The sequence below is a fragment of the Somniosus microcephalus genome, chromosome 1, assembly GCF_052327205.1.
Source record: "Somniosus microcephalus isolate GS21.2 chromosome 1, FLI_Smic_1.0, whole genome shotgun sequence".
In the NCBI taxonomy this organism is placed as follows: domain Eukaryota; kingdom Metazoa; phylum Chordata; class Chondrichthyes; order Squaliformes; family Somniosidae; genus Somniosus; species Somniosus microcephalus.
In genome coordinates this window covers 339,908,313-339,934,826 of record NC_140987.1, presented here as the reverse complement: position 1 = coordinate 339,934,826, position 26,514 = coordinate 339,908,313, and the positions used below count along the sequence as shown (strand labels likewise).

General features: G+C 43.4%; 1 protein-coding gene across 3 annotated transcripts in view; it reads left to right on the top strand.

The window, feature by feature from the left end:
• Window positions 1-22,194, top strand: part of LOC147124938 (plastin-3-like) — a 135,634-nt gene extending 113,440 nt beyond the window's left edge. For all 3 annotated transcript variants that reach the window (XM_085994915.1, XM_085994923.1, XM_085994934.1), the window contains exons 10-16: window positions 765-960; window positions 3,846-3,924; window positions 5,938-6,052; window positions 6,142-6,275; window positions 6,555-6,678; window positions 20,379-20,503; window positions 20,936-22,194. In XM_085994915.1, the coding sequence (XP_085851041.1) occupies window positions 765-960; window positions 3,846-3,924; window positions 5,938-6,052; window positions 6,142-6,275; window positions 6,555-6,678; window positions 20,379-20,503; window positions 20,936-21,068 (906 nt within the window). In that variant the 3' untranslated portion in view covers window positions 21,069-22,194. The remainder of the gene's footprint in view (window positions 1-764; window positions 961-3,845; window positions 3,925-5,937; window positions 6,053-6,141; window positions 6,276-6,554; window positions 6,679-20,378; window positions 20,504-20,935) is intronic.
• Window positions 22,195-26,514: the final 4,320 nt, after the last annotated feature.

Below are 26,514 nucleotides of genomic sequence, written 5' to 3'. Positions count from 1 at the left end.
AATCTCTGAAGTACTTCTGTCAGTCCTTTCACTGGAGATATGCACTACCCACCCTTTGCAATAGCCTAAATCCTTAATTAATGAGCATTGCCATATGAGGTCTGACGGTTTTTTTTTTAATGTTGAAGGTGACCCGGAATTTGTGGTCAGCGGCGAAGCAACGGTGATCATCGCTGCCCACTAAGATCTAGCGATTTCCGTAGCGTCAGTTTCAGCTCTCCCATCCTTAGTTTGAATCTGGGGCCAAATCCAGTGAATCTCCAGAGTCCGACAACAGTGATGTCATCAAGTTGGCTAAACAGCCAATCACATTGAAGAATTTTCAGACAGCAAACCAGGAAGTAAAATGCACAAATTATAATTTACTTTTTATAAATTTCAGCGCAAGAAATAAAGATTGGGACATACACATAGGATTAAGGTAGCAGCTGAACAAACTTTTTAACAGCGATGTTCCATCATAAAAGGGGAAGTTTTTGTCATTTCAAACGATTTGAATTGATTGGCTCTGGGGAGTTCCACAGCGCAACCTGTGACTGACCACAACTTCTGGATTTCCACGTTTCTCTGCGCATGTGCTAAATCCTGAAGGTACAGTCAGTTTCAGAGGGATAATGACGGCGAACACTGACAGTTTCACCATCATTACCACCACAAAATCCAGGCCACTATTTTAAGAGTGTAGGATCGGTAAATGGATATGAATACTAATGAGCAGTAGACTCACTCTATTATCACTTACGTTGTTGTTTTACTTCTTGTAGGAGAAGGATGACATGAAGCGAGCTGAATACATGTTGCAGGAGGCAGACAGACTGGGCTGCAGACAGTTTGTGACCCCAGCAGATGTTGTCCAAGGGAACCCTAAACTGAACTTGGCATTTGTAGCTAATCTGTTCAACAAGTATCCAGCACTTCAGAAACCTGTAAATCAAGACATTGATTGGAGTCTGCTGGAAGGTAGAACTACAAAGATGAATCTCATGCATTTCTGGAAAATGACTTTGAACCCAGTGATGACCTCTCTGATGAGACCTCTAGAGCTTAAGCATTTTTTTAAAAACCAAAATGTTTGTGGGAATTTTGATTATTCCATAAGGTAATTTAAGGCTGTTGAGTCACAACTTAGATAATTTGTTACCCCAGTGCCTCAAAAATGGTGGGTGGTGGTGGGGGTTTAATTTGAATCTAACCGGCCCAACAAGAAATGGACGGGTTTGGATGGGCCAACTGTTTTACATCCCACTCGATTTTGCTTTCCATTGAAATCGGTGGGCAATTAAATCGAGCAGGGTGTAAATGGGCAGCCAATTCCGAGCCTTTCAGTTTCCCACTGGGCGGGTTAAGTTAATATTATTCCTCTGGATTCGCATCAGAAGGTTCAAAGCAAGTTTCCAGTTGCTTACTGTATTGTCAGGAGATCCTTGGAGCAGTAGCAGCCGCTTCCTCAAATGGAGGAAGAATAACCCAGGTCACATTCACAAATCCACAAGTTACAGCTTTGATCCAAACAGAAACCCAAGAGCTGAAAGCCAGAGGTAGTGGTGAAATTGATTGCCATTGACATCAAGGCAACATTCAACTGAATATGGCATCAAAGAGCCCTAGTAAAACTAAGAACCTGTGGAATTCTCTACCACAGAAGGCAGTTGAGGCCAATTCATTAAATATATTCAAGAAGGAGTTAGATATATTTCTTTAGGCTAAAGGGATCAAAGGATATGGGGAGAAGGCAGGAACAGGGTACTGAGTTTGGATGATCAGCCTACTCCCTGCTCCTATCTTCTATGTTTCTATGTAAGGTTAATGGGAACAGCCTCCAATGGCTGGGGTCATAACTAACACAAAGGCAAATGGTTGTAGTTGTCGGAGGCCAGTCATTGCAGCCCCAGGACATAGCTGGAAGAGTTCCTTGGGGCAGTGTCCTGAGCCCAACCATCTTCAGATGTTTCATTGGTAAATTTCCCTCCATTATAAGACAAGGAGTTGGGGCTGTTTGTTCACAATTTGACAGCATTCAGCTCTACTCTCAACTTCTCTGTTAATGAAGCAGCCCATTCTAGCCTACAGCAGGACCTGGACAACATCTAGGCTTGGATTGAGAAACGGCAGGTAACATTTGCGCTATGCAAGTGCCGGGTATGGATCATCTCCAACAAGGAAAAAATCCCAACCGCTGATCTCTAGCGTCACCACCATCACCGCGCCCCCCCCCCCCCCAACCATCAACAACTTGAAGGTCAACATTGACCAGAAGCTTAACTGGACCAGCCACATCAACACTGATCATAAAAACACCAAAGAAACTAGGTAGTCTATTATAAGTGGCTCACCTCCTGACCCCTTAAAGCCTCTCCACCATCTATGAGACTAAGGGATGGATGCAACTGCAACACTTAAGCTTGGCACCACCAAAGAAAGAACCGTTTGATTGGCACCTGCTGTTGGGCTCAGTATCAACTTCCTTCACTACCAGTATACTGTAGCTGCAGTGTGTACTATCTAGAGCAGACGTTCCCAAAGTTTACTTATTGTGTACCCCCTTCCAGATCTACCAGCTGCCTGCGTACCCCTACCAGCATTCCGGTTTTAGACTGGACAGTTGCTGGGCAACTGAAACCACACTGTAGTATGGTGATTAGAGGTGAGGCTCTGTACATCATCGTCTGTGTACCTGTGTTCTCATTGGTACGTCTTGAAATAAATTAACTACTTTTATTTAACACATTCCCACAGAGTTTTACAGCTTTGTCTGAGTAGCCTATTATAAAAATGCAGTAGATAAATAGATAAAATAATAAATAAAACCCACCATTAGACAATTTCTCCCACGTACCTCCCCAGAGATGTCTTGCGTACCACAGTTTGGGAACCCCTGATTTAGAGAATGCACAGCAGCAACTTGCCAACCTTACCTTGATGGGATTTGTGACCTTTACCACCGAGAAGGACAAGTGGCAATGTCATGGGAAAGTCATCATTTCCAAATCACCTACACTTTTATATTGCTGCCCCTTCATTGTTGCTGACTCAGAATCCTTGAATAATTTACCTAATGTGATTGTAGGAGTGCAAGCTTCCCAACGATTACAGTGGTTCAAGCAGAAGGCCCACCACTATCTTCACCAAACACTTGGGGATGGGCAATAAAATGTAGTCTTCTAGGCATTGCGCACATCCCATAAACAAAAATAAAACTTTGTGCTAGGTTGTGGAGAATTGTCAACGGTCTGAGTGTATGTCGAAAGTTGAAAAATCAGGTGTCGGTGCATATGTATGAGGAAGGGAAATTGACCAGTGGACATGTTGATCGGAATTTTTTCTCATAAGTTATCTAGTTATCTAAAAACTTTGCATCTGGTGTACACCCAATATTCTGCAACATGTTCAACCAACTGACAGATGCAAAACACTTGTTTTTAATTTTAAAATGCAAAGGAAAAGCCAGACATTTCTTGCTGGGTCATTATGACCAGGAGTCAGAAATTGAGCACTACCCTCTCTTTGGCCACGAGTTTTAAGAAGCAGCTACCATGACCTGCAATTGCTTATTTAGGCAAATCCCACACAGCAAGTGCAGGAGAAGCAGCCTTAATGACATCATTCCACTTTACCAGATGAACAGTATGACTGCTTCCAGACTACCCCTGAACAATGCCACAGGAGGTCCACTAGTAAGAAACTACAGGGCTCCATTGTAATTTTTCAAGCATACATTTTCATTAAAATTTCCACTAGTGTGGGGGCGTTACCTTTATGTATTACGTTTTGCTCAAATGGAAATAATGAATTTCTCTGCTAACATTTTGCTTTAGTTAACAACTGTACATCTTTTTGCACTTCAGGTGAAACTCGTGAAGAAAGAACCTTCCGTAACTGGATGAACTCGCAAGGTGTAAATCCACAAGTGAATCATCTGTATAGGTAAGTGGAAATATTTTCACCTAAAGAGTTGTGCAAAAATGGAAGAGATGATTACTGTAGTTTTGGTTTAATAGTTGGGTTCAACTACCAATTACAAATGTTAATATTGGAGTGATTGGGACCAGTTTTAACTCTCCGCCAGGCGGGACCAGTGACCCTAAAATCGGGGTGATGAACGTACCGCCCCATTCCTGCTCTGATCCCACACAATTTCCCCTGGCCTTTTCGAACCGGGCCAGAGGTCCATCTGAATCAGGTAGGAGCCTTGTTAAATTTTGTAAATTGGGGTCCCCGTGATGTACACAGGACCCTGATTGCTATTTTGAGGTACATTTAGGCAGAGCAACCGCCGCACATGCTTTGCTCATTTGTACTGGATGGTGAGCGGCCTAACCAGCGGTCCTTGAGGGACTTTGAGGCCACTCAGAAAACGGCCCAGGAAATAACAACTTTTTTTTGGTGGGGCCAGGAGGAGCAAAAAAAATTCTGTGCCCGCCGCTGGCCAGTCAGAGTCATCTACCGCCAACCCTCCCTGGGGATCGCTTCTCATTAGAGGGCAATTAGAGACTAATTGCTTTTGGACTGATCTGAGGTTAATTAGAAGGTAATCTCATGTACCGGGGAGGTATGTCTGTGGATCAGCAGGTGCTCAGCTTCTCCCCAAGGTCAGAAAAGAACAGCAGGGACTTTTGATTTTTATTTAAAGAAATGTGATAGAAATTTACTTGTGTAACAATGTGTGGCACCTGATAGGTGACAGGCACACCTCAATTTTCAGTTAGAAGGAACTTTGGTTTTAGCATTGCAGTACACAAGCTGAAACATATACTGCAATGAAGGAAAACTATGCTCTTGTGTTTTGGAGTCGTTTTTATAAAAAAAAAATAAAAAAAAAAATAAAGTGTCACATTTCCCCCCCCCCCCCCCCAACCCTACTTTACACCTCTCTGTCCTTCTTGAAACGATGTTTCCTAACACAGTAATGCCTGGATTAATCTGTGATTAGACTGCATGAGGCAGGAGCATTCATTCAAGGTGCATTTTAAAAACTAACATTGGGGAAAGCCACGGAAATCTTGCCCAAGGTTCAGTATGATGTCTTCTTTAGCAGTGTTCAGTCCCATTAGTAGGCCAGTTATGCTGGCAAATTTTGTGCTAATGCAAAGCTGGAATCTGTGTTGATGTGTAATGGTTAATGTAGTTCACATGCTAAGTCTCCTGAATGGGTAGTGCATGGATTTATGATGGGTAATGTAATTCAGGCCTTGGGTCTCCTGAAAATAGTGTGGCTCAGAAATCAAGTCTCCCAATTTGAACTAAGCCAAGCAAATATAAAACTATTTCAGAGATGGTCTCGTGTAGCTGCAACTTTGGACCGGCTGTAGTGTAACTGCAACTGTTAAAAAGCAACCTTTTATAGAAGATCCCAGCAGATTACCCTTTTTAATAAGCTTCATTTTTCAGCTTTATAATGTTAGCAGAGCTGACTGTCTCATCGACCTTTTAACCTGCCTTCAGGTATGGCTGAGTAGAGCTCTGGTCATGATGTGTGCCATGCTGTTGTTTGTCCACTGGCCAAAAAGTGACTCTCAACCAGCAGTCTAGTTCCAGTTCGCTGACTTCACGGCACTCTTAAACAAATGCTAGTACTTGTGTAATAGTACCTTTGCAGTGAATAGGCAACACACATTATATGGGAAGCTCAATTAGGGCAGAGTTGAAAACCGAAACCTTTTCTTTAATATCAAATCTATCTACAAATGCTAACTACGTTAAAGGCACTGTATAAATAGAAGTTGTTGTTGAACCTTTCTGCAGGGTTGTGTTAATGAGAAATCTATTTCGGCACAAAAGCCTGGAATATTTAGCGTTAAATTGTGATTCCTCAATGAGATTGGGTAACCGATTCGGAACTTTTTACACAGATTCTGTGAAGACGCCTGCAGCTCTGTTTGTCTTTTAGGCTTGTACTGGCTTTTTTGAAATATTGTGTGAATTTTGTTCCTGTTACAGTGACTTAGTAGACGCTCTCGTGATATTGCAGCTGTATGAAAAAATCAAGGTCTCAGTTGACTGGAATAAAGTGAACAAGCCACCATATCCCAAGCTAGGTGCCAACATGAAAAAGGTAGGTTGGTTCCTACCCTAAAGGTATAGAAGGACATTTAGCAAAATTAACTGGCTTTATTATTCTAAAAACATGTTCTTTTTATTTAGCTGGAAAACTGCAATTATGCAGTTGACTTGGGAAAGAATCGAGCAAAGTTTTCTCTCGTGGGCATTGATGGAAAGGATCTGAATGATGGAAACTCAACACTAACTTTAGCCTTGGTCTGGCAGTTGATGAGAAGGTACAAGCACTGTTACAAAATTCTGTTAAAAGGGCTTTCAATAGTATACGATTATATTATTTCACTGCAATTTGTTGATGTGTGAGCAAGATATGGGTGGCATCTTTGCAACCTTGCATTTAAATACATTGTCGCCTAGATTTTCAAGTCGGTATTGCTTCAACACCAACTCATTTGAAACAAATAGGTTACTACAGTGTCAGTTGGGAAGTCTAGGCTTTTAAGTCAAGTGTTAACTATTTTGTCAGTTGTTCTAAAATTACAATTGTGTATTAATAGGTATACGCTGAATGTTCTTGAAGATCTGGGTGATGGTCAGAAAGCCAACGATGATATCATTGTCAATTGGGTAAATAAGACATTGAGGGAGGCAGGCAAGTCAACTACCATCCAGAGTTTTAAGGTAAGCAGTTGTTTTAAAAAAATTAAAAAAAAGTCAGGCTGTATCTTTCCATGCCCTAGCTGAGATTGTGAGTAGGCAATTTGCTTGCAGGCAAATCCTTCTCAGCGAGTGGCTGGGAGCTGCAGGAATGTGCCTCCAGACAAATTATCAGTTGACTTCTAACCTCAGTTGGTGGACACTAGGTCATTGTGGTGCTCACTCGGAGGTCGAACTCCAAACCATCGTCAACACCTTCACCGAAGCGTACGAGAGCATGGGCCTTGCACTAAACATCCATAAGACAAAGGTCCTCTACCAACCTGCCCCCACCACACAGTACTGCCCCCCCTGATTATCAAAATCCACGACAAGGCCTTGGACAACGTGGACCATTTTCCATACCTCGGGGGCCTACTGTCAACAAGGGCAGACGTCGATGACGAAGTCCAACACCGCCTTCAGTGTGTCAGTGCAGCCTTCTGTCGCCTGAGGAAGAGTGTGTTTGAACACCAGGACAACCCGGCACTATGCTCATGGTCTACAGAGCAGCAGTGATACCCGCCCTGCTGTATGCCTCAGAGACATGGACCATGTACAGCAGGCACCTCAAAGCACTGGAGAGGTACCACCAACGCTGTCTCTGCAAGATCCTGCAAATCCATTGGCAGGATAGGCGCACCAACGTCAGTGTTCTTGCTCAGGCTAACATCCCCAGCATCGAAGCTTTGACCACGCTCGATCAGCTCCGATGGACGGGTCACATTGTCTGCATGCCCGATACGAGACTCCCAAAACAAGAGCTCTACTCGGAGCTCCGGCACGGCAAGAGAGCCCCAGGTGGACAGAGTAAACTCTTCAAGGACACCCTCAAAACCTCCTTGGAAAAAGTGTAACATCCCCACCGAAACCTGGGAACCCCTGGCCCAAGTCCGCACAAAGTGGAGGAGAAGCATCCAGGAAGGCGCCGAACACCTCGAGTCTCTTCGCCGGAAGCGAAGCGCAAGGAGCGCACGTCAACCCAAGCACCCCACCCACCCGCCCCTTCAACCACCGTCTGCCCCACCTGTGACAGAGACTGTAGGTCCCGCATTGGACTCATCAGTCACCTGAGAACTCATTTTTAATGTGGAAGCAAGTCATCCTCGGTTCCGAGAGACTGCCTAAGAAAAGGAATTCCTGGAGTGTTTACGGAATGGTTTCCTGGACCAATATGTTGAGGAACCAACCAGAGATCAGGCCATCTTAGACGGTATTATGCAACAAGAAAGGATTAATTAGCAATCTTGTTCTACGAGGCCCCTTGGGTCGGAGCGATCATAATACGATCGAATTCTTCATAAGATGGAGAATGAAGTAGTTGACTCAGAGACTAGGGTCCTCAATTTAAATAAAGGAAACTACGATGGTCTGAGGAGCGAGTTGGGTAGGATTGATTGGGGAATGGCACTCAAAGGGTTGACGGTGGATAGGCAATGGCAAACATTCAAAGACCGAAGGGATGAGCTACAGAATTTGTTCATCCCAGTTTGGCATAAAAATAAAACAAAAAGGTGACTCAACCGTGGCTAATTAGGGATAGCATAAGATCCAAGGAGAGGACATATAAATTGGCCAGAAAAAGCAATAATCCTGAGGATTGGGAGCAGTTTAGGATTCAACAAAGGAGGACAAAGGGATTAATTAAGAAAGGGAAAATAGAATATGAGAGTAAGCTTTCAGGGAACATAAAAACTGACTGTAAAAGCTTTTATAGATATGTGAAGAGAAAAAGATTGGTGAAGTCAAGCGTAGGTCCCTTGCAGTCAGAATCAGGGGAATTTATAATGGGGAACAAAGAAATGGCAGACCAACTAAATACATATTTTGGTTCTGTCTTCACAAAGGAGGACCCAAATAACCTCCCAGAGATGCCAGGGAACATAGGGTCTGATGAAAGGGTGGAACTGAAAGAAATCAGTATTTGTAGGGAAATGGTGTTAGGAAAATTGATGGGACTGAAGGCCGATAAATCCCCAGGGCCTGATAATCCACATCCCAGGGTACTTAAGGAAGTGGCCCTAGAAATAGTAGATGCATTGCTAGTCATCTTCCAGAACTCGATAGACTCTGGAACAGTACCCATGGATTGGAGGGTAGCTAATGTTACCCCACTATTCAAAAGAGGTGGTAGAGAAAAAGCGGGGAATTATAGACCGGTAAGCCTGACATTGGTAGTGGGGAAAATGCTAGAGTCCATTATAAAAGATGTAATAGCAGAGCACTTGGAAAACAGTGACAGGATCGGACAAAGTCAACATGGATTTACAAAAGGTAAATCATGCTTGACTAATCTACTGGAATTTTTTGAGGATGGAACTGGTAAAATAGATAAGGGAGAACCAGTGGATGTGGTATATTTGGACTTTCAGAAGGCTTTCGATAAGGTCCCACATAAGAGATTAGCGTGCAAAATTAAGGCACATGGGATTGGGGGCAAGGTATTGACTTGGATAGAGAACTGGTCGGCGGACAGAAAGCAAAGAGTTGGAATAAACGGATCGTTTTCTGAGTGGCAGGCAGTGACTAGTGGGGTACCGCAAGGATCGGTCCTAGGACCCCAGCTGTTCACAATATATATTAATGATCTGGACGAGGGAATTGGATGTAATATCTCCAAATTTGCAGACGACACAAAGCTGGGTGGGAGGGTATGCTGTGAGGAGGATGTCGTGAAACTCCAGTACGATTTGGACAGGTTGGGTGATTGGGCAGAAACATGGCAAATGCACTATAATGTGGATAAATGTGAGGTTATCCACTTTGGTGGCAAAAACAGGAAGGCAGATTATTATTTGAATGGCAATAGATTGGGAGAAGAGGAAGTGCAAAGAGACCTGGGTGTTCTTGTGCACCAGTCGCTGAAGGTAAGCATGCAGGTGCAGCAGGCGGTTAAGAAGGCAAATGGTATTTTGGCCTTCGTAGCGAGAGGGTTTGAGTACAGGAACAACGATGTCTTGCTGCAGTTGTACAGGGCCTTGGTGAGACCACACCTTGAGTATTGTGTGCAGTTTTGGTCGCCTTACCTGAGGAAGGACGTTCTTGCCATGGAAGGAGTGCAGCGAAGATTCATCAGGCTGATACCTGGGATGGCAGGAATGACATATGAGGAGAGATTGTGTCGATTGGTCTTATACTCACTGGAGTATAGAAGATTGAGAGGGCATCTCATCAAAACCTATAAAATTCTGTCAGGCCTGGACAGACTAGATGCAGGAAGGATGTTTCTGATGGCCGGGGAGTCCAGAACCAGGGGCCATAGTTTAAGGATAAGGGGTAAGCCATTTAGGACTGAAATGAGGAATTTCTTCACCCAGAGAGTGGTGAACCTGTGGAATTCTCTGCCACAGAGGGCGGTGGAGGCCAGTTCATTAAATATATTCAAGAAAGAGTTGGATATATTTTTTGTTCGCCCTCCTACCATCTGGAAGACGCTACAGATGCATTCGTACCCGTACGACCAGATTTAGGAACAGCTTCTTTCCCAGGGCTGTCATCCTACTGAACTCCACAAATAAACACTAAAGCCTGCACATCTGCCAATGCACTTTATTATGGTCATATTTATGCTAATATACTGCAAGCCAAATGTATAAATGCATGTTGAATGTTTAAGTGTCCTAATCCAAATTGTACACTCTCTGGAGCCGCAAGCCTACATTTCGTTGTCATTGTTAGTGCACAAGTGCAGTACAATAAAAGTTGATTTGATTTGATTAAGGCAAAAGGGATCAAGGGATATGGGGAGAAGGCAGGGACAGGGTACTGAATTTGGATGATCAGCCATAACCTCATTGAATGGCGGAGCAGGCTCGAAGGGCCGAATGGCCTACTGCTCCTATCTTCTATGTTTCTATGATTGTGGTGGACTTGCTGTGAAGACCCATGTGAGCATCAGTCTTCAGCTTCCTCCAGACAAAGCTTCAATCACATCATGTATTTGGAACAAAGTATATTTAATAATAAACAGTAACAGTGTGTTCGAGTTTCTGGGCTCTTGCCAATTAATCCTTTCACTGCTAAGTTCCAAAATATTCGACTTGACCCGTATTGGTGACGGTGGTTATATTTTATTCAGTGTAAGTGAAACTTGATACATTACAACATCTGAGCAGTAGTTAAACAAGGCACAATCAAGATTTATATTATCCGTTGGGCCCTGGGTAGAAGTCGCGATCTCCACGGGTCCACCCCGGTTGGCCCTGGCCTCTGGGCTGCCTCGTCCACCTGGTGTGACGGCTGTGGGTCCTCCGCCAACCCAAATCCTTCCTCGGCTCATCTGGGGGACGTTCCCAAGCTCTCTTCTGCTGAATGCCTCTACAACCTAAGTGTCTGAGAGACCCCTTCTTGTACACTTACTCTCATTCAAAACCTATGGAGTCCTCCTGAACCAATCACTGGCTGACACCCAAACCTAAAATCCAATCATAAAGATGCCACGTCCACGGCACCTTGGCTTACACAGGTTCTAGTCTTATGACACTCTTACATCATCTGTTTTTTGACCATCAAGACTCATATCTGGGGTAGTTATGGCAATACAAACAGAACATGTCTCCATCGTGTCCTTGCTGTTTCCATGAGAGGCTTATGTTTTTAATTCACTGCAGATAACATAACCTTCCATGATAATCTTACAGTCCCTTTGCCTCTTATCTCAGTCCCTGGAGTTCCATTAATTCCTCTATTGCTGTTCCCACAGACAAGCTGTCTGTTTTGTTCTGCTAGGTAAGCATCTTTAATTTGGCCAAGCAAGGCCCAGCGTGTTGGTTTCTTCCATTTTAAATCTAATCAGGTCTACACAGGGCATATTACACTAGTTAAAAAGCATGATTATTCAAGAATCGGCGTACCTTGCGTCACAGTTACATAATACAAACTTGAACCTATAACTAAAAATACTTCATTTAGTCCATGTTAGTAAGTAGGGGGAATCTGAAATAGAGACTTCCTTAGGATTCTCCCAGTCCACTCCTTTGAGGGGGAGGAGCAACCTCCAACCCTTCACACAGGTTCAATTCACTGTTTGGTTCCAGTTCTGCCCCACCTGGGGTATCCTCTGTTCCTCATTTCTTCCTGATCTTACCCTGCCTGGGGTCCCCTCTACGTTGCTTTGGATCTTCCTCTGTTATGTGTGTGTATCTCATTAATTTGTAAGTCCCGTTAGTCATGATTATAGATACACATTTGGCTTATACATCAAAGTAAAAAGGGGGTTCTCCCTTCACTTAATTTCCTTTCCAGAGTTGGGCCTCTTCCAGCTTAAGCCTTTTTAACATTTTTTATTACACGAGTTACATATATCAAATACCCTATCATTACAAGTTGAACTGCCAGAGTGTGTGAAATAATACAAACCCACGGGTGAGCTGATCTATTAAGCCCAATAGCCCACCAGTGTGAATCATCCCTTATGCTTTCAATTTCAACATCTATTCTCGAGTTGTCTTGCTCTAGCACATAGAAATGCTTTAAGGAGGAGTTCAGTCACATCATGAGCTCACTGAAGTCCTCAGACAACAGGGGAATATTGTTCCATATAATTGTGCAGCTCATACTTGAGTGTCTCGTTTAATGTCAGTTTCATTTGAGCATAGGATTTGATAATGAGTAAAATGTGTTTGATGATTGTGGGTAGATACGACGAGAAGCAAAAACTGGGCCTTTCAATGGGACAAGACCTGTTAGTCCTGTAAAACATAGTAGTCATGGTAGTAATAACACAGTATGTTCCTTTTCCCTGGTCATTTTACACATACCCTGGTTCCTTCCTCAATCAAGTATGTCGTCGCTACAGTCCGGGTAACATTGCACATCCTAAGGAAGAATCCCGTGCTGGTGTTCAGACTAAAGGTCGAGTAGGAGTTTGCCTCTTCTTTCCTACTCACTCTGTCTCTCATTACCTTTGGTCACCTTGCCCGCATTAACCAGTGTACCTGACAGTTCCCATGCTTCACACAAGAGGCACCACCACAACCACCTCATACTGGCTTTTCCCCACACTGTTACCTACAAAACACAATTATTACAGTCAGGATTATAATTCAGTCTTGCAATCATTAGCACGTTGATTAAGTGCATACATTTCAAGCGACAATGATGCAAACAAAGAAAATCATAAACTGTAGCTTCTTGTACGTTGTATTAACATTTAATCAACAAATCGTGGACTTGAAAGATTCTCCAGATTTCTGTTTTACTCATATCGATCTTGTGGATCAGTCTTGTTAAATTTATTTCTCCCTAGCCCTCAATTGTCCCAATCCAAATTCTGTGTCGCTTTTTATTAAATTTTAATCCCTCTGATAGGTACCACTGTGTTTAACTCTATCCTGGTTGTTTCAAATCATAACCGCTGACAAGTCAGCAACTGCTACATTCTTTGTGTCTCTTACATTCTCATTTTCTTTCTGTTTCCCTCTTCGCTCTCCCCACTCATCTCTCTCCTCTCCTCTCTTTATCTCTCTTTCCTCTCTTCTCTCCTTCCTTTCTTTCCCTCCTCTCTTTCTCGCTTTCCTCCCTTTCTTGCTTTTCCATCTTGCTCTTTCTGTCTTGCTCTTTCTTCTCTCCGCAACAAGTCCTGCAGGGAGAAAGGAGAAGAAATTTACTCAAATGAATGTAAGAAAAGAGTGGTCAAAGAGGCAAAAGTGGTGTCTGAGAGGTGATCTAATGGAGATGTATAATATATAGTTAAGGGAATAGAAAAGGTAAATCCGAAATAATTAAATTAAATTGTGAGGGGGACACTGGTTCAAAGCAGTAAAAGACAAATTTAGGCCTCATTGGAAATTCTTCTTCACAGAGTGATCAATTCGTGGAATAAAGTTCTACGAAGAGTAGTGAAGGTGAAAACATTGAGTCTTTTCAAAAATTGTTGGATGCTGAAATGGGCAGACTTTAGGATCTCTCTGGATTGACAAATTGCGTTTGGCCAAATGGCCTTCCTTATCCATAATTATCTTGCGATCTGAACTTTGGCCTTCGTATTGAGGACCTGTTCCATTACCATCTGAGGGCAATATATCTCCAGCCATATAACACACATAGACTGTCATCAAAATCTTCAAAAAGGTTTTTGTTAAATCAAAATGTTGATCTTAAACACGTAAGAATAGGCCAGAACCTATTAAAAGACCTGAATGGTGGTATTCTTGCTGGATCCTTGGTTGGGTAAGGGAATGGATGAAGAAGAAAAGAAGTGGGAGATCATCCTCTGCTTCCCTGAGCTCATAGTATAAGGACACCAAGAAAGATGTGTGCATGTCTCTCAAACATCTCAATGTACAACAAATTGCTTTCAATTGCAGTATGTTGGTAAAGGAACTGCAGGTTGGTAAATGTGGCAGTAATTTTGCACACAAGACTCACAAACAGTAGCGAGATATGATTTTATTTGTTTTTGGTGATGTTGGTTGAGGAAGAAAAATGTTGGTTCGGACACTGGGAGAGCTCCTTGCTCTTCAAATGCGTATCATGGGATTTTCAACATCCTCTGAATCACTGGGACAGGAGACGGCACCTTGCTTTACTGTCTCACTGGGCACTGATGATGAAGAAACGGAAGTGATAGATGAGCTCATGTTTCTGGGAAAGTTGCAGCTACTACCCCAGAGGGGTGAAGGAGGTAAAAAGATGCATTACTCTGATTAGAAGGAGAAATCAAGATGGACACACAGGGTACTAAATTAGGCTGGCACCAAGTTGACAAAGTATTCTACAGAGAGGTGGACTTGGAAAGACTCAGAAGCACAGACGGTTTGCTTTTGAAATAGGTTGTTCAAGGGGGTTGTTAGGTTTCAGCTGGGAGGACAGAGTGATCTGCTGAAGTCATGAGCATTGGCCTATATGCAGTAACGATATGTTACCATAAGAAGTTAGTGATGAATAGCTGAGAAGGGATCCCAAAATAGTGATTCTCCAAATGGAGGAGATAAACAACAAAAGTGTAAATATATCCCATTGGAGTAGATATTCTGATCCTTTTTGTTATTGCCTAAATAGGAGGTCTACCTTGTATTACAATGTCCAGTGCTTTAGCTTCTCCCAGTGTCAGCTTTGCTCATTGATAGCATTCTCTCGCCTCTTAGTCGCATGGTCATGCTTTCAAATCCCATCCAGGACTTTAGCACATAACCAAGGCTGATGCTTCAGTGCAGTACTGAGGGAGTGCTGCATTATTGGAGGTGCCATCTTTTGGATGAGATGTTAAACCGCAGCCCTGTCTGTTGAGGTGGATGTAAAGGATCCCATGGTACTTTTTGAAAAATAGCAAGAAGTTCTTCTGGTGTCCAGGGTGTTAGATCCGTGTGTTAATGGAGACACGGAATGCAGGAGTTGATTTAACAAGTGTTTACTGAACAAAGTCTGGAGATGAACTAACAACACAGACGCTACACAGGCTTATATACCCGAGTGGTCACTACTGGTACTACAGTATACAGGGGCTTCAAAAACATAGTTCCTCTTAAAGGTACATACATTACAATTCCTCCCCTTTTAGATAAATAGTACATAACATTTTAAGTAATCATTAAATAACATTTTTACAAGAACAATAATATACACATTTGCTGAAGTTAATCAATTACAAATTCAGTCTCTCTGGAGGCTTCCTGACTTGGTCCGGATAACGCCTCGGTGGTGTAGTAGGTTCTTTTGGCAAGGTCGATTCGGCTTCAATGCTAGTGTCGGGTTTATCTGGTTCCAGTATCACCGGATCGGAGGTAGATACTATGGGTATCTCTGCTTCATCATTAGGCGTATAGAGTTGTGGTGTAGGTTGTCCCTTTTCGGATGACTCTATGATCTGGTCAGCATGGTGCCTTATTATGCTTTCTCCAATGTCCACGGTATAAATCAGCGGTCCTAGTCGTGTGCAAATAGTTCCAGGCTGCCATTTCTCGGTACGGTAGTCCCGGGCCAAAACTGGTTGACCTATCTGGAAGGTTCTAGTTGGCCTTTCATTCATGCTTTGAAATTGCCGGTTCTCTACGTCCCTTCTGACGTTTGGCTTGACCAAATCCAGCCGGCATCTTAGTCTTCTATTGAAAAACATCATGGCGGGGGTTTGGTTTGTAACCACGTGTTGCATTCCTGTACGCAAACAAGAAGTTATCTACCTTATGTTGTAGATTTATGTCTTCATTACCCATGGCCTTTATGGCCGCCTTGAAGGTCTGGACAAACCTTTCAGCCAATCCATTGGTGGCAGGATGGTATGGGGCGGACGTGTAGTGCTTAACCCCATTGTTTTTTTTAAGAACTTCCTGAATTCTTCGGATACAAATTGCGGTCCATTATCAGAACAGATCTGTTCAGGCAGCCCATCCCTGGCGAATATGGTCCTTAATACTGTGATGGTTTTTTCCGTGGTGGTGGAGGACATCTTTATTACCTCCGGCCACTTGGAGTGTGCATCCACTGCGATTAAGAACATTGAGTCCATAAATGGACCAGCAAAGTCGATATGTACCCTTTGCCATGGAGATAAGGGCCACTCCCATGGATGTAGAGGGGCTTGTGGTGGGGCGTTTTGGACCTTCTGGCATCCTAGACAGCTCTTGGTCATTTCTTCGATGTCTCCATCGATACCTGGCCACCACACACACGCTCTGGCTAAGTTCTTCATTTTCACTCCACCCAGATGCCCCTCGTGAAGCTCCTTTAGCACTCTATCCTTGAGTTTGGGTGGAATCACCACTCTGGATCCACACATCAAGGTTCCTCGGCACACTGACAGCTGTTCTCTTCTTTGCGAGAATGCTGGCAACAGTGGTTCGCCATGTGCTGGCCATCCCTTCACCGTTAAATCGTAGACTCGTGAGAGAGTCGGGTCATTTCGTGTTTCCTTTTCAATGGTAGAATTTGTCACCGGTAGACATTCCACTATGGTCGAGTGGAACATCTCCACTGGGTCCACTGTAGGCGCCGCTTCCACCGTTGGCAACGGTAGGCGCGATAACCCGTCAGCATTCCCATGCTGTTTTGATCCTTTGTACTCTATGTCATATTGGTGTGCCCCTAGGAAAAGGGACCACCTCTGTAGCCTTTGCGCTGTCATAATGGGAACGCCCTTTTTAGGGTTGAATATGGAGACGAGGGGTTGATGGTCAGTCAACAAGGTAAACTTTTGTCCGTGTAGGTAATGGTTGAATTTCTTCACCCCCCACACCAGGCTGAGTGCCTCCCTGTCGATCTGGGCATAGTTATGCTCAGCTGAGTTCAATGAGCGTGACGCAAAAGCTATCGGCCGCTCCGAGCCATCAGGGAATCTATGCGATAATACCGCTCCCACGCCGTAAGGGGATGCATCGCACGCCAGTCTGATTGGCAGTGATGGGTTGTAATGAGCCAACACTTCCCTGGACGTGATCAAGCCTTTGCATTTATGGAAGGCACGTTTACAGTCTTCGCTCCATTTCCAAACTACTCCCGTTTGTAGCAGTGCGTTAAGCGGGTGCAGAACCGTCGACAAGTTTGGTAAAAATTTATGATAGTAATTTACTAATCCCAGGAATTACCTTAATTGTGAGACATTTTCAGGCGCTGGGGCCTTTACAACCGCTTCAATTTTTTCAGGTGACTTATGCAACCCTTCTTCGTTAATGACATGGCCACAATATGATATTTGTTTCTGGAAAAATTCGCATTTGGGGCGATTTGCTCGTAGGCCCCATTCTCTCGGCCTCGTGAGCACCTGCTCCAAGTTGGCAAGGTGCTCGTTGTCGTTTTCTCCTGTTACAAGGATGTCGTCTAGGTAGCATTGAGTCCCCGGAATCCCTTGCAGGACTTGCTCCATAGCTCTTTGCCAGATAGCCGGAGCTGATGCCACTCCGAAAACCAGTCGATTGTACTGGTACAGGCCTTTGTGTGTGTTTATCGTGGGATACTTTTTAGAGGCCTCCTCAACCTCCATCTGTAGATATGCCTGTGCTAAGTCAATTTTGGTGAAACGTTTCCCTCTGGATAGTGAGGCGAAAATATCTTCTATCCTCGGAAGAGGATACTGTACCGTGTGAAGAACCGGGTTTACAGTCACCTTGAAGCCCCCACAGATGCGAACTTTTCTCTGTTCTTCAGATTTATCATTATTCAATGTTTTCTTCCTGACCGGGACGATGGGTGTTGCCCACTCGCTCCAATCTACCTTGGATAACACGCCTGCTTTTTCCAAATTCTCCAGCTCTGCCTCGACGGCTGGACGAATTGCGTATGGCACCGGCCTTGCCTTAAAAAACTTGGGAATTGCCGCATCTTCCACTTTTATTGAGGCGGTGGCGCCTTTCAGGGTTCCTAGTTCCTGTTGAAACATTTCTTTGGCGTTAGCCAAGATTTCTTTATCATCCAGGTATGACGCCATCATCGTTTTTTACTGGTCACAGTCAGTGCCTGAATGGAGTGCCAGTCTAAACGTATCTTTCTGATCCATTCACGTCCCAACAACGGTGAATCACCATCTTGCAGAACGTATAAATACAACTTCTGTATTTCCTTGCCGTTGTATACAACAGGCACCCTTATTTTCCCTCTGGGGTATACTTTCTGCCCCGTATGTCTTCAAGACAATGGATGTGTCTTTCAAAGGTATATGCGGAATTAGCCGCTCGTAATCCCGTTGACTCATGACGGTCAGAGCTGATCCTGTATCTAGCTCCATTTTGACTGGGGACCCCGCTATCGTGAGGGTAACCCAAATGGTCTGGTAATCTTCTTTGGCAATTACATTATGTAATTTGAGACAGCTTAGTCTCTTGTTTCCGGAGTCGCTATCGCTCTTCTGGTCTTCGGAGCTACTGTCCGTCATCATTTGTACCTTTCTGTACTTTTCCTTATTGACCTTTTTACTGTTAGCGGATTTCTTTCCAGATCTGCATACACGTGCAATGTGTCCCATCTTTCCACATGCTTTGTCCTTGAACCAGCAGTCCTTCTGGTCATGGGTGGATCTGCCGCAGCGATAACATCTCTCGCAACCCCGTGTCATTTCATGGGTGCCGAAGTCCTGTGGCTGTTGCTGTATCTCTGCAGCTCCTCTTGCTGCTGCTTCGTATGATACAGCCACACTGAAAGCCTTGTCCAATGTCAAATCTTTCTCAGAAAGTAGTCTTTTCTGTGTTCCTTCGCTTAGGAGACCGCAGACGAATTTGTCTCGTAGAGAATCTGCCAGTCCTGCCCCGAATTGGCAGTGCTTTGACAGCTTTCGTAATTCGGTGAGGTAATCAGCGTTACTTTCATTCTTGTGCTGATTCCTCCTGAAGAATTTGAATCGTTCCGCTATCAGCAGCGGTGTTGGGTTTAAGTGCTCCTGTAAGGTATCAACAATCTCCTTAAAATTCTTGTCCATCGGTTTGGCTGGAGTGATCAAGTTTCGTAACAGCCCGTATGTCCTTGCGCCCATCAGATTTAGAAGTACCGATGCCTTTTTATCATCCGCTACTTCATTCGCCTTGCAATATACCTCCACTCTTTCCACATATGTGGTCCAATCTTCTATATCACTATCGAAAGCAGTAATATTGCCAGTCTTCGGCATCTTGAAAATCTAAAATGGCGCTTCCCGCGCTTTTCTTTCTTCCCCGCCGAGTTAAGATGGCGCCTCCCGCGCTTTCCCGCCGCTGCCGCCAACGCTGTTCTCCGCGGTTCCTGTTGCGACCTGCAGCTTTTCGCGGTATTTCTATTTTTTTTAATATATCGCTTCAATAGTTTCTCCGTTACTTGGAGAACCGTTCCCGTCGTGGAGCGGACCCTCTGGGACTTTCCCCTCCCTCTGCCCGGTCCGAACGCCGACCTGCTTTGCAGCACCGGCCACGCCCTGAGTGCTCCACCCTCTCTCTCTCTTTGCTTCTGCTTCCTGACTCACTGCCCGGCCCTGTTGCAGAGCCACCCGATCGAGCTCTAGCCCGCCGCAGCCCAGGAAGGATCAGTGCACTACCTGCCACCAGCCCGTTTAGCTGGGGAAACCACAGACTGGAGACCAAGCCTGGCCTTCGTTTTCGAGTTATATATTTTTTTCCTTGCTTCTGGCTTCGACCTTCGTCTGAGGAATCGATCCCCTTGAGGTGCTGCCGAATTGCAGGTAAGTTCGTTTCTAACTCGTCGCCACTGTTAGATCCGTGTGTTAATGGAGACACGGAATGCAGGAGTTGATTTAACAAGTGTTTACTGAACAAAGTCTGGAGGTGAACTAACAACACAAGACGCTACACAGGCTTATATACCCGAGTGGTCACTACTGGTACTACAGTATACAGGGGCTTCAAAAACATAGTTCCTCTTAAAGGTACATGCACTACACAGGGCAAGATTTATCTTTCAGCCAGCACAATCAGAAAAGATTTTTTTGTGATTTAACTTATTTACAGTTTGCCAGAGCTTGCTGTGTGAAAGTTGGCTGAGCTTGCTGTGTGAAAATTGGCTGCCACATTTGCCTACACAACAATAGTGACTGCACTTCAAAAGTTGGTGCATCAGCTGCAAAGTACTTTGGGATGTCCTGATATGTGAAAGGTGTAATATAAATACAAGTCTGTTGTTTCTTCTTGCTGAATGTAACAACAAAACAAACTTGCATTTATATAGCACCTTTACAGTACAAAAATGTCACACGGTGCTATAATAGGATTGTAACAGCAAAAGGACAATGATTGCAATAATTCATAATCTAATGTAAAAACTACTTTACACAGGACAAGAACTTAAGTTCAAGTTTGCCTGTACTGGATTTGATTGATGCCATTCAACCTAACTCTGTTAACTACGAACTGGTGAAGACTGGGGTCCTTTCTGATGAGGATAAGCAAGACAATGCCAAGTATGTTGCCTGAACTTTATTGCTACTTTAAGTGACAACATTTCTCTTGTACTCGTGTAGAAAATCGATCATGAATGTATTTAATAGTAAATTAGATTTTTGTTAGTAATCGTTGGGTATTACTGGAAAAAGACCATCATATAAACAACTTTACAATCTAGGCACGTACAGAGCATTTAAAAAATCTAGCACTGTGCAATAGCAAATATTACATAATTTCTACACGCAGTATCTACACTTGGAATTCACATGATCTGTGAAAAGTAGCTTAAATGCAAACTATTATGTACTTTTGTGTTAGTTGACAAATGGAAAAGAGCTACGTTTAAATGCTAATACAAAAAGAAAATACTGCAGATAAAAACATTTAAATGCCATGAGTGATGCAGATGAAAACTGAACAGTGGTGTGATGTGTTGCTTTTCTCAACAGATATGCTGTGTCAATGGCTAGAAAAATTGGAGCCCGTGTATACGCCCTTCCAGAGGACCTGGTTGAAGTGAAGTCTAAGATGGTTATGACTGTTTTTGCCTGTTTGATGGGCAGAGGAATGAAGAGAGTGTAAACAAGACGCTGAATTATCGAGATAAATGTCACCACAAGCAAATGATTGGCCTTTCAGATATTTCCAGGTTGAAATATGCTGTTGGCAGAACTAGTTTTGTTTTTTTGCTTTCCAAGACTAGAACAAGGTGCTTGGGGAAGAGAGGATTGCATATATTATTTTTCCCTGAAGTGGTAATGCATTAATTTAGCAAGGTACACAATGAAATGTATTCGTATATAAAGATGCCAACATACTCCATTATATCAGCACCATCAGGTTTCTCCCCCTCAGAGTACTGGTCATATATTGTGGTCGGACATGGATTATGCTGGGCTTTTTTAAGTTGGCTTTAGACTGTTTGGTTTAGAGGTAATTGGTGATGTAATCCAGGTTTACTGGGTGGTGCTAATTTTTGAACAAAAACTAAAGATCTCACTTTTATAGCTATTGACAATCACTGCTCTTTGTTGCATTCATTATAATTAACTTGGTGATTTTTTTTTCCATGATGTGTATACCGTTCACACTCTATATATTCTAGCCCAACATTGCTACTTTTCAGTGACTCAACACAATTTGCAGTATAAAAGTTACTTTTTTTTTGAAGTTCCAATTAAGGTTCTAGACCAAAAACATTCACACTTTTTTCTCTTTAGCGATGCTGACTGACATACTGTGCAGTTGAAGCATTTTCTGTGTGTATTTTATTTTTGGTGAAGGTTACATAGCCTTTCTAACTCTCCATTCCAGATATAGCCTTCCGCACATTCCATTGTCCAAGTAATTATGAATCATTTTACTATGTATCTTGATATATTTTTTAATTGCTTTTTTAAGAAAAAGCCGCATGAGCGATCCAACACTTTATTTAAAATATTACGCAATCATTTTATGCAGAAAAGTGCCAAAGTTCTTGTGTTTAGAGAACTGCATCAGAATTAAACGTGTTGGAAAGATAGGGCCTTTGAGGTGCTTTGGTTTATCACCAGGTTCCCAAAGTGGAAAATCCCCAGATGTTTGAGGTGTGTTTTAACTGGGATTTAGCGTTTACTAATCTAAAATTTTTAATTGCTCAGCAAAGCTTTCATTAATATTGTATGGAAATGGTGGCAAAGGTTGACAAAAATAAAAGTTTTGATATGTATATGGTACTCTGGTTTTTTTTTCCCAGTGTGTAAAATGTTCTGCTTATTCCAGGTTAAGCAGAAAAGCAACGGATGATCCAGCAGATTTTATCTCCGCTGCCTGTTCATTTTCAAAGATTGTCGGGCGTGATGCCCATTTCACAAACTTGGCAGCCACTCGGACCCTGAGCAATCCTACAGTATCTCATTTAAACCCTTGCCTTTAACCTAGCATGTGCTACACATCAAAAGCATATACATTTAGGCAAAGAGAAAAATATTTTACCATTGTATCCATGTGAGATCCAAAACAGTTACATTTTTTCACCCAGGTGTAATATTATTTTGAGATCAATAATGTCTGAACCACTGCAACAGGCAGATGACAGCTCATTGTCTTTTCTAATTTGAAGGATGATGCCTCTCGCTGTGCAGCACCACTTCAGTCATGCGCAGTTGTGTCAGCCTAGGTTGGAGTGGGCCTTGAACTCTCAATCTTCTAACTGCTAGACCAGGAATTCGCGCTCTCGTCTTGTGCTGTTAGCTGATCGTTAGCTGATCTTAACCAGAACAGAAGAAGGGGAACTACAATTGCCTTCAGTGGGATGAGGCCAGATACAAATCATTAAGCTACTTTATTTTACAGCAAGTGAGTACACAGCATAACAGTTGTAAATCAACCTCACTTCACTCAATTTTCACTTCTCTACCAAAAAATGAGAAAGTAATAAATCGTATGCTCTGTCCCAGCTATGGACTGAGTTGCTTTTTTTCATTCTAGACAACTTCTAAATGAAAAATCTGACCTCCTGCATTTAAACCTCCATCACTAGGCTCAGGCATCCACCTTGCACTCGTGTGTTTAAAAGCTACCTGACTGGCTCATCTTTTTCTCTCTCTCTCCACCAAAGTAGGAGGGCTGTCCCTTTGACTACTTCTCCATTCAGTGATTTTCCAACAGGCCTGTCAATAATTCCAACTTACCTGTCCTTCTCCTCCCCTCCCCCATTGTGTGGATTTCAAGAAACCATCTCCTGCAATTTGCAAACTGAATACCAACCATCCTTAATAATTGCATGAGGGAAGGGAAACTCATCCAAGGTCCCTGCTCCCAATTGCTGCAATTGTTTTTCTGGGTGTCCAACTCCTGGGCTGGCTCCCAGCCTGACTCTGGAGCAGAGTGTGACATTGGCTTCTGTCACTGCTTGGGTTTGAATAGAGCCCCCATGCAGTGTCAAACCTATTTAAAAATAATAATGTGGTCAGAGGAGCCACTTAGATCTCCTGGGGACTTTACAAACTTAAATAAGGGGGGAATGGAGCTCTGTGCATGTGTATTGGACAGAATAAAGTATGTTCTGTCAGGCTGTAGCAACTGAAGCGCTGCTTTAACATGTCAATGGCACGATCTATGATGACTGTGAGGAAAGTCATGGAGTTGCTTTCTCTGGTAGACAAGGTATCAAGTCACCTGCTTGATGCATCTGTGCACTGTAGATTGGCTGATGTCTTCTGTGGCAGCCTGGAGTGAGTCTGAAGCACAAAAAGTTCAGTGACCTTGACTGGCACTGACAGTGCCATGCATTTGGTGGAGTTTGCCTGTAGGGCACTTAGAAATCTCGGGTCTGCCTTCAATATTCTTTCTGGTACTTCCATAACTGGCCTAAGCATCTTGCATCCAGGATATATGATGGCATAACCCTGGGTTGTAACCAATGTTCCCCCTAATTTTTTGGGGGGTGCGCAGTCCTTTTAATGGGCTGTGCAGCCCATTCAAAGTTTTGTGCATATGCAAAATTTCACATTTGAAAAGCCAGTCCTGAGCTGCGTGTGGCTGTGCAGCTTAGAGGTAACGTTGGTCATAACGGTAGGACTCCCTTGTGATCTGAACTGGATATTGTGTCTTTTGTATGTGACTCGTATGCTTCTCCACTCCTTAAATAGATAAACTGAAACACTTAGTGGGATGAGGCCAGATACAAATCATTAAGCTACTTTATTTTACAGCAAGTGAGTACACAGCATAACAGTTGTAAATCAACCTCACTTCACTCAATTTTCACTTCTCTACCAAAAAATGAGAAAAAGTAATAAATCGTATGCTCTGTCCCAGCTATGGACTGAGTTGCTTTTTTTCATTCTAGACAACTTCTAAATGAAAAATCTGACCTCCTGCATTTAAACCTCCATCACTAGGCTCAGGCATCCACCTTGCACTCGTGTGTTTAAAAGCTACCTGACTGGCTCATCTTTTTCTCTCTCTCTCCACCAAAGTAGGAGGGCTGTCCCTTTGACTACTTCTCCATTCAGTGATTTTCCAACAGGCCTGTCAATAATTCCAACTTACCTGTCCTTCTCCTCCCCTCCCCCATTGTGTGGATTTCAAGAAACCATCTCCTGCAATTTGCAAACTGAATACCAACCATCCTTAATAATTTTGAGATCAGGCAATTAATCCTCATTGACTCGGTTTGAAGTAGACTGAGAGTTGTGCCCTTCCACAAACTGGCCTGTCTAGCTTTAATACACAACTTTGTATGGCCCCTTAGCAAGTAAACCCTGTGGCTACATCCTATGTTTTTTTTTAAATGTATGCAAGATCACTGTTTTGAAACATAGCTGTTTCCCAAATCCTTTCCATGAAGAAAAAGTGATCAAAAATCCTCAAACGTGACAGTCAGATTTCAGCACGTGGCACGACTCTGTCATGGCCTCCCTCATCACCTTAGTCAATGTATTCTGGGCAAGTCCACCTCTCCCTGTATATGTGGTTTGGAAGGCACTGGGTGATGCCTGTTGATCCTCTTTTTGCAAACCATGCATGAGGGATTCCTATAAGGAGACCCATTGTAATAGTTTGAGAGTGGCAAACATAATTAGCTGTACCAAAACCCGTGGCATATAAAGCATTCTCAGCCATTGAGTTGCCCTCCAAAAAAGAGGGCAAGATACGAAAATCACTATTTAAACAACGGCAACAACTTGTATTGTGTCTTTTGATGTAGAAAAACCATCCCAAGGCGTTTCATAGATGCATAATTGGACAAAAATAGACACCGAGCCAGAGAAGGAGATATTGGGAAAGGTGACCAAAAGCTTTGTCAGAGGTCAATTTTAGGGAGGGCCTTAAAGGAGGAGCGGAGGGGTGCAGAGGTGGAACATTTTCAGGAAGGAATTCCAGCGCATAGGTCCCAGAGCAGATTGGTTGAGGTAGGGGTGGAGGTAGACAGCTTTTGTGATGGAGAGGATATGAGGTTGGAATCTTATCTCGGGGTCAAATATGATGCCAATGTTGCAAACAGTCTGGTTCAACCTGAGACCATGGCCAGGGTGGGGAGACAGGGACCGAAGATGATGACTTTGATCTTAATGTATAATTAGGAAATTGTGGGTCATTCAAGTCTTAATGTTGGACATGCAAACTAACAACACAGGCTGTGGCGGGGTCGAAAGCGGTAGCTATCGTCAGCGTACATGTAGAAGCTGACCCCATATATTTGGTTGATATCGCAAGGGGTAATGTGTAGATGAGAAAAAAGGAGGCCGAGGATAGATTCTTGGGGGAACTGTAGGAGGTAATAGTGTTGGGCAGCAAGGGAAGCTGTTGCTGGAGATGCTCTGGCTATGATTTGACAAGTAAGAGTAGAAACCAGCAAGGGCAATCCCACTGAGCTGGGAAATGGAGGAGAGGCATTGGAGGAGGATGGTGTGGTCGACCATGTCAAAGGCTGCACTAAGGTCGAGGAGGAATAGCGCACCACAGTCACAGTGGCAGAGGATGTCATTTGTGATTTTGATTAGGGTCTTTTCAGTGCTGTGGCAGGGGTGGAAACCTGAAATCTAAAAACATTCTTTCTGTTCAAAGGAGAAACCTAGCACACCTGAATTTATGTGGGTGAAATTAGGAGGGGGGATGTACTTGCGTATTCCCAATGGGAAGTAGTGTGAACATTGAATTTTGTCATACCTGACCCATTGTAATATTGAAATGTCATATCCAATCCATTATAACATTGAAGCAACATGATGTCACATCTACCCATTATTATGATGGCATTACATCATATTGACCCATTGTACAGGAAACTTTGGTTTATCTGGAGGTTGTATGTCTGGAAACCTCGATCTAACAGCAGAAATCAGCAGCCATTTTGGTTAGGTTTTTTTTTCTTCTAGCATTTTTTTTTAACAGTCAGGCTCTGGAAAGCGTCTCTGTAGCTTAGCAACAGCTTCAGAGATGCTTCCAAGGTAGGGGCCGAGTGTTTACAAGTTGTTGCTAAGCAACAGTGTTTGTTGTCCGATACGGAGATGAATACCTCCGTATCCTTCAACATTAGCGC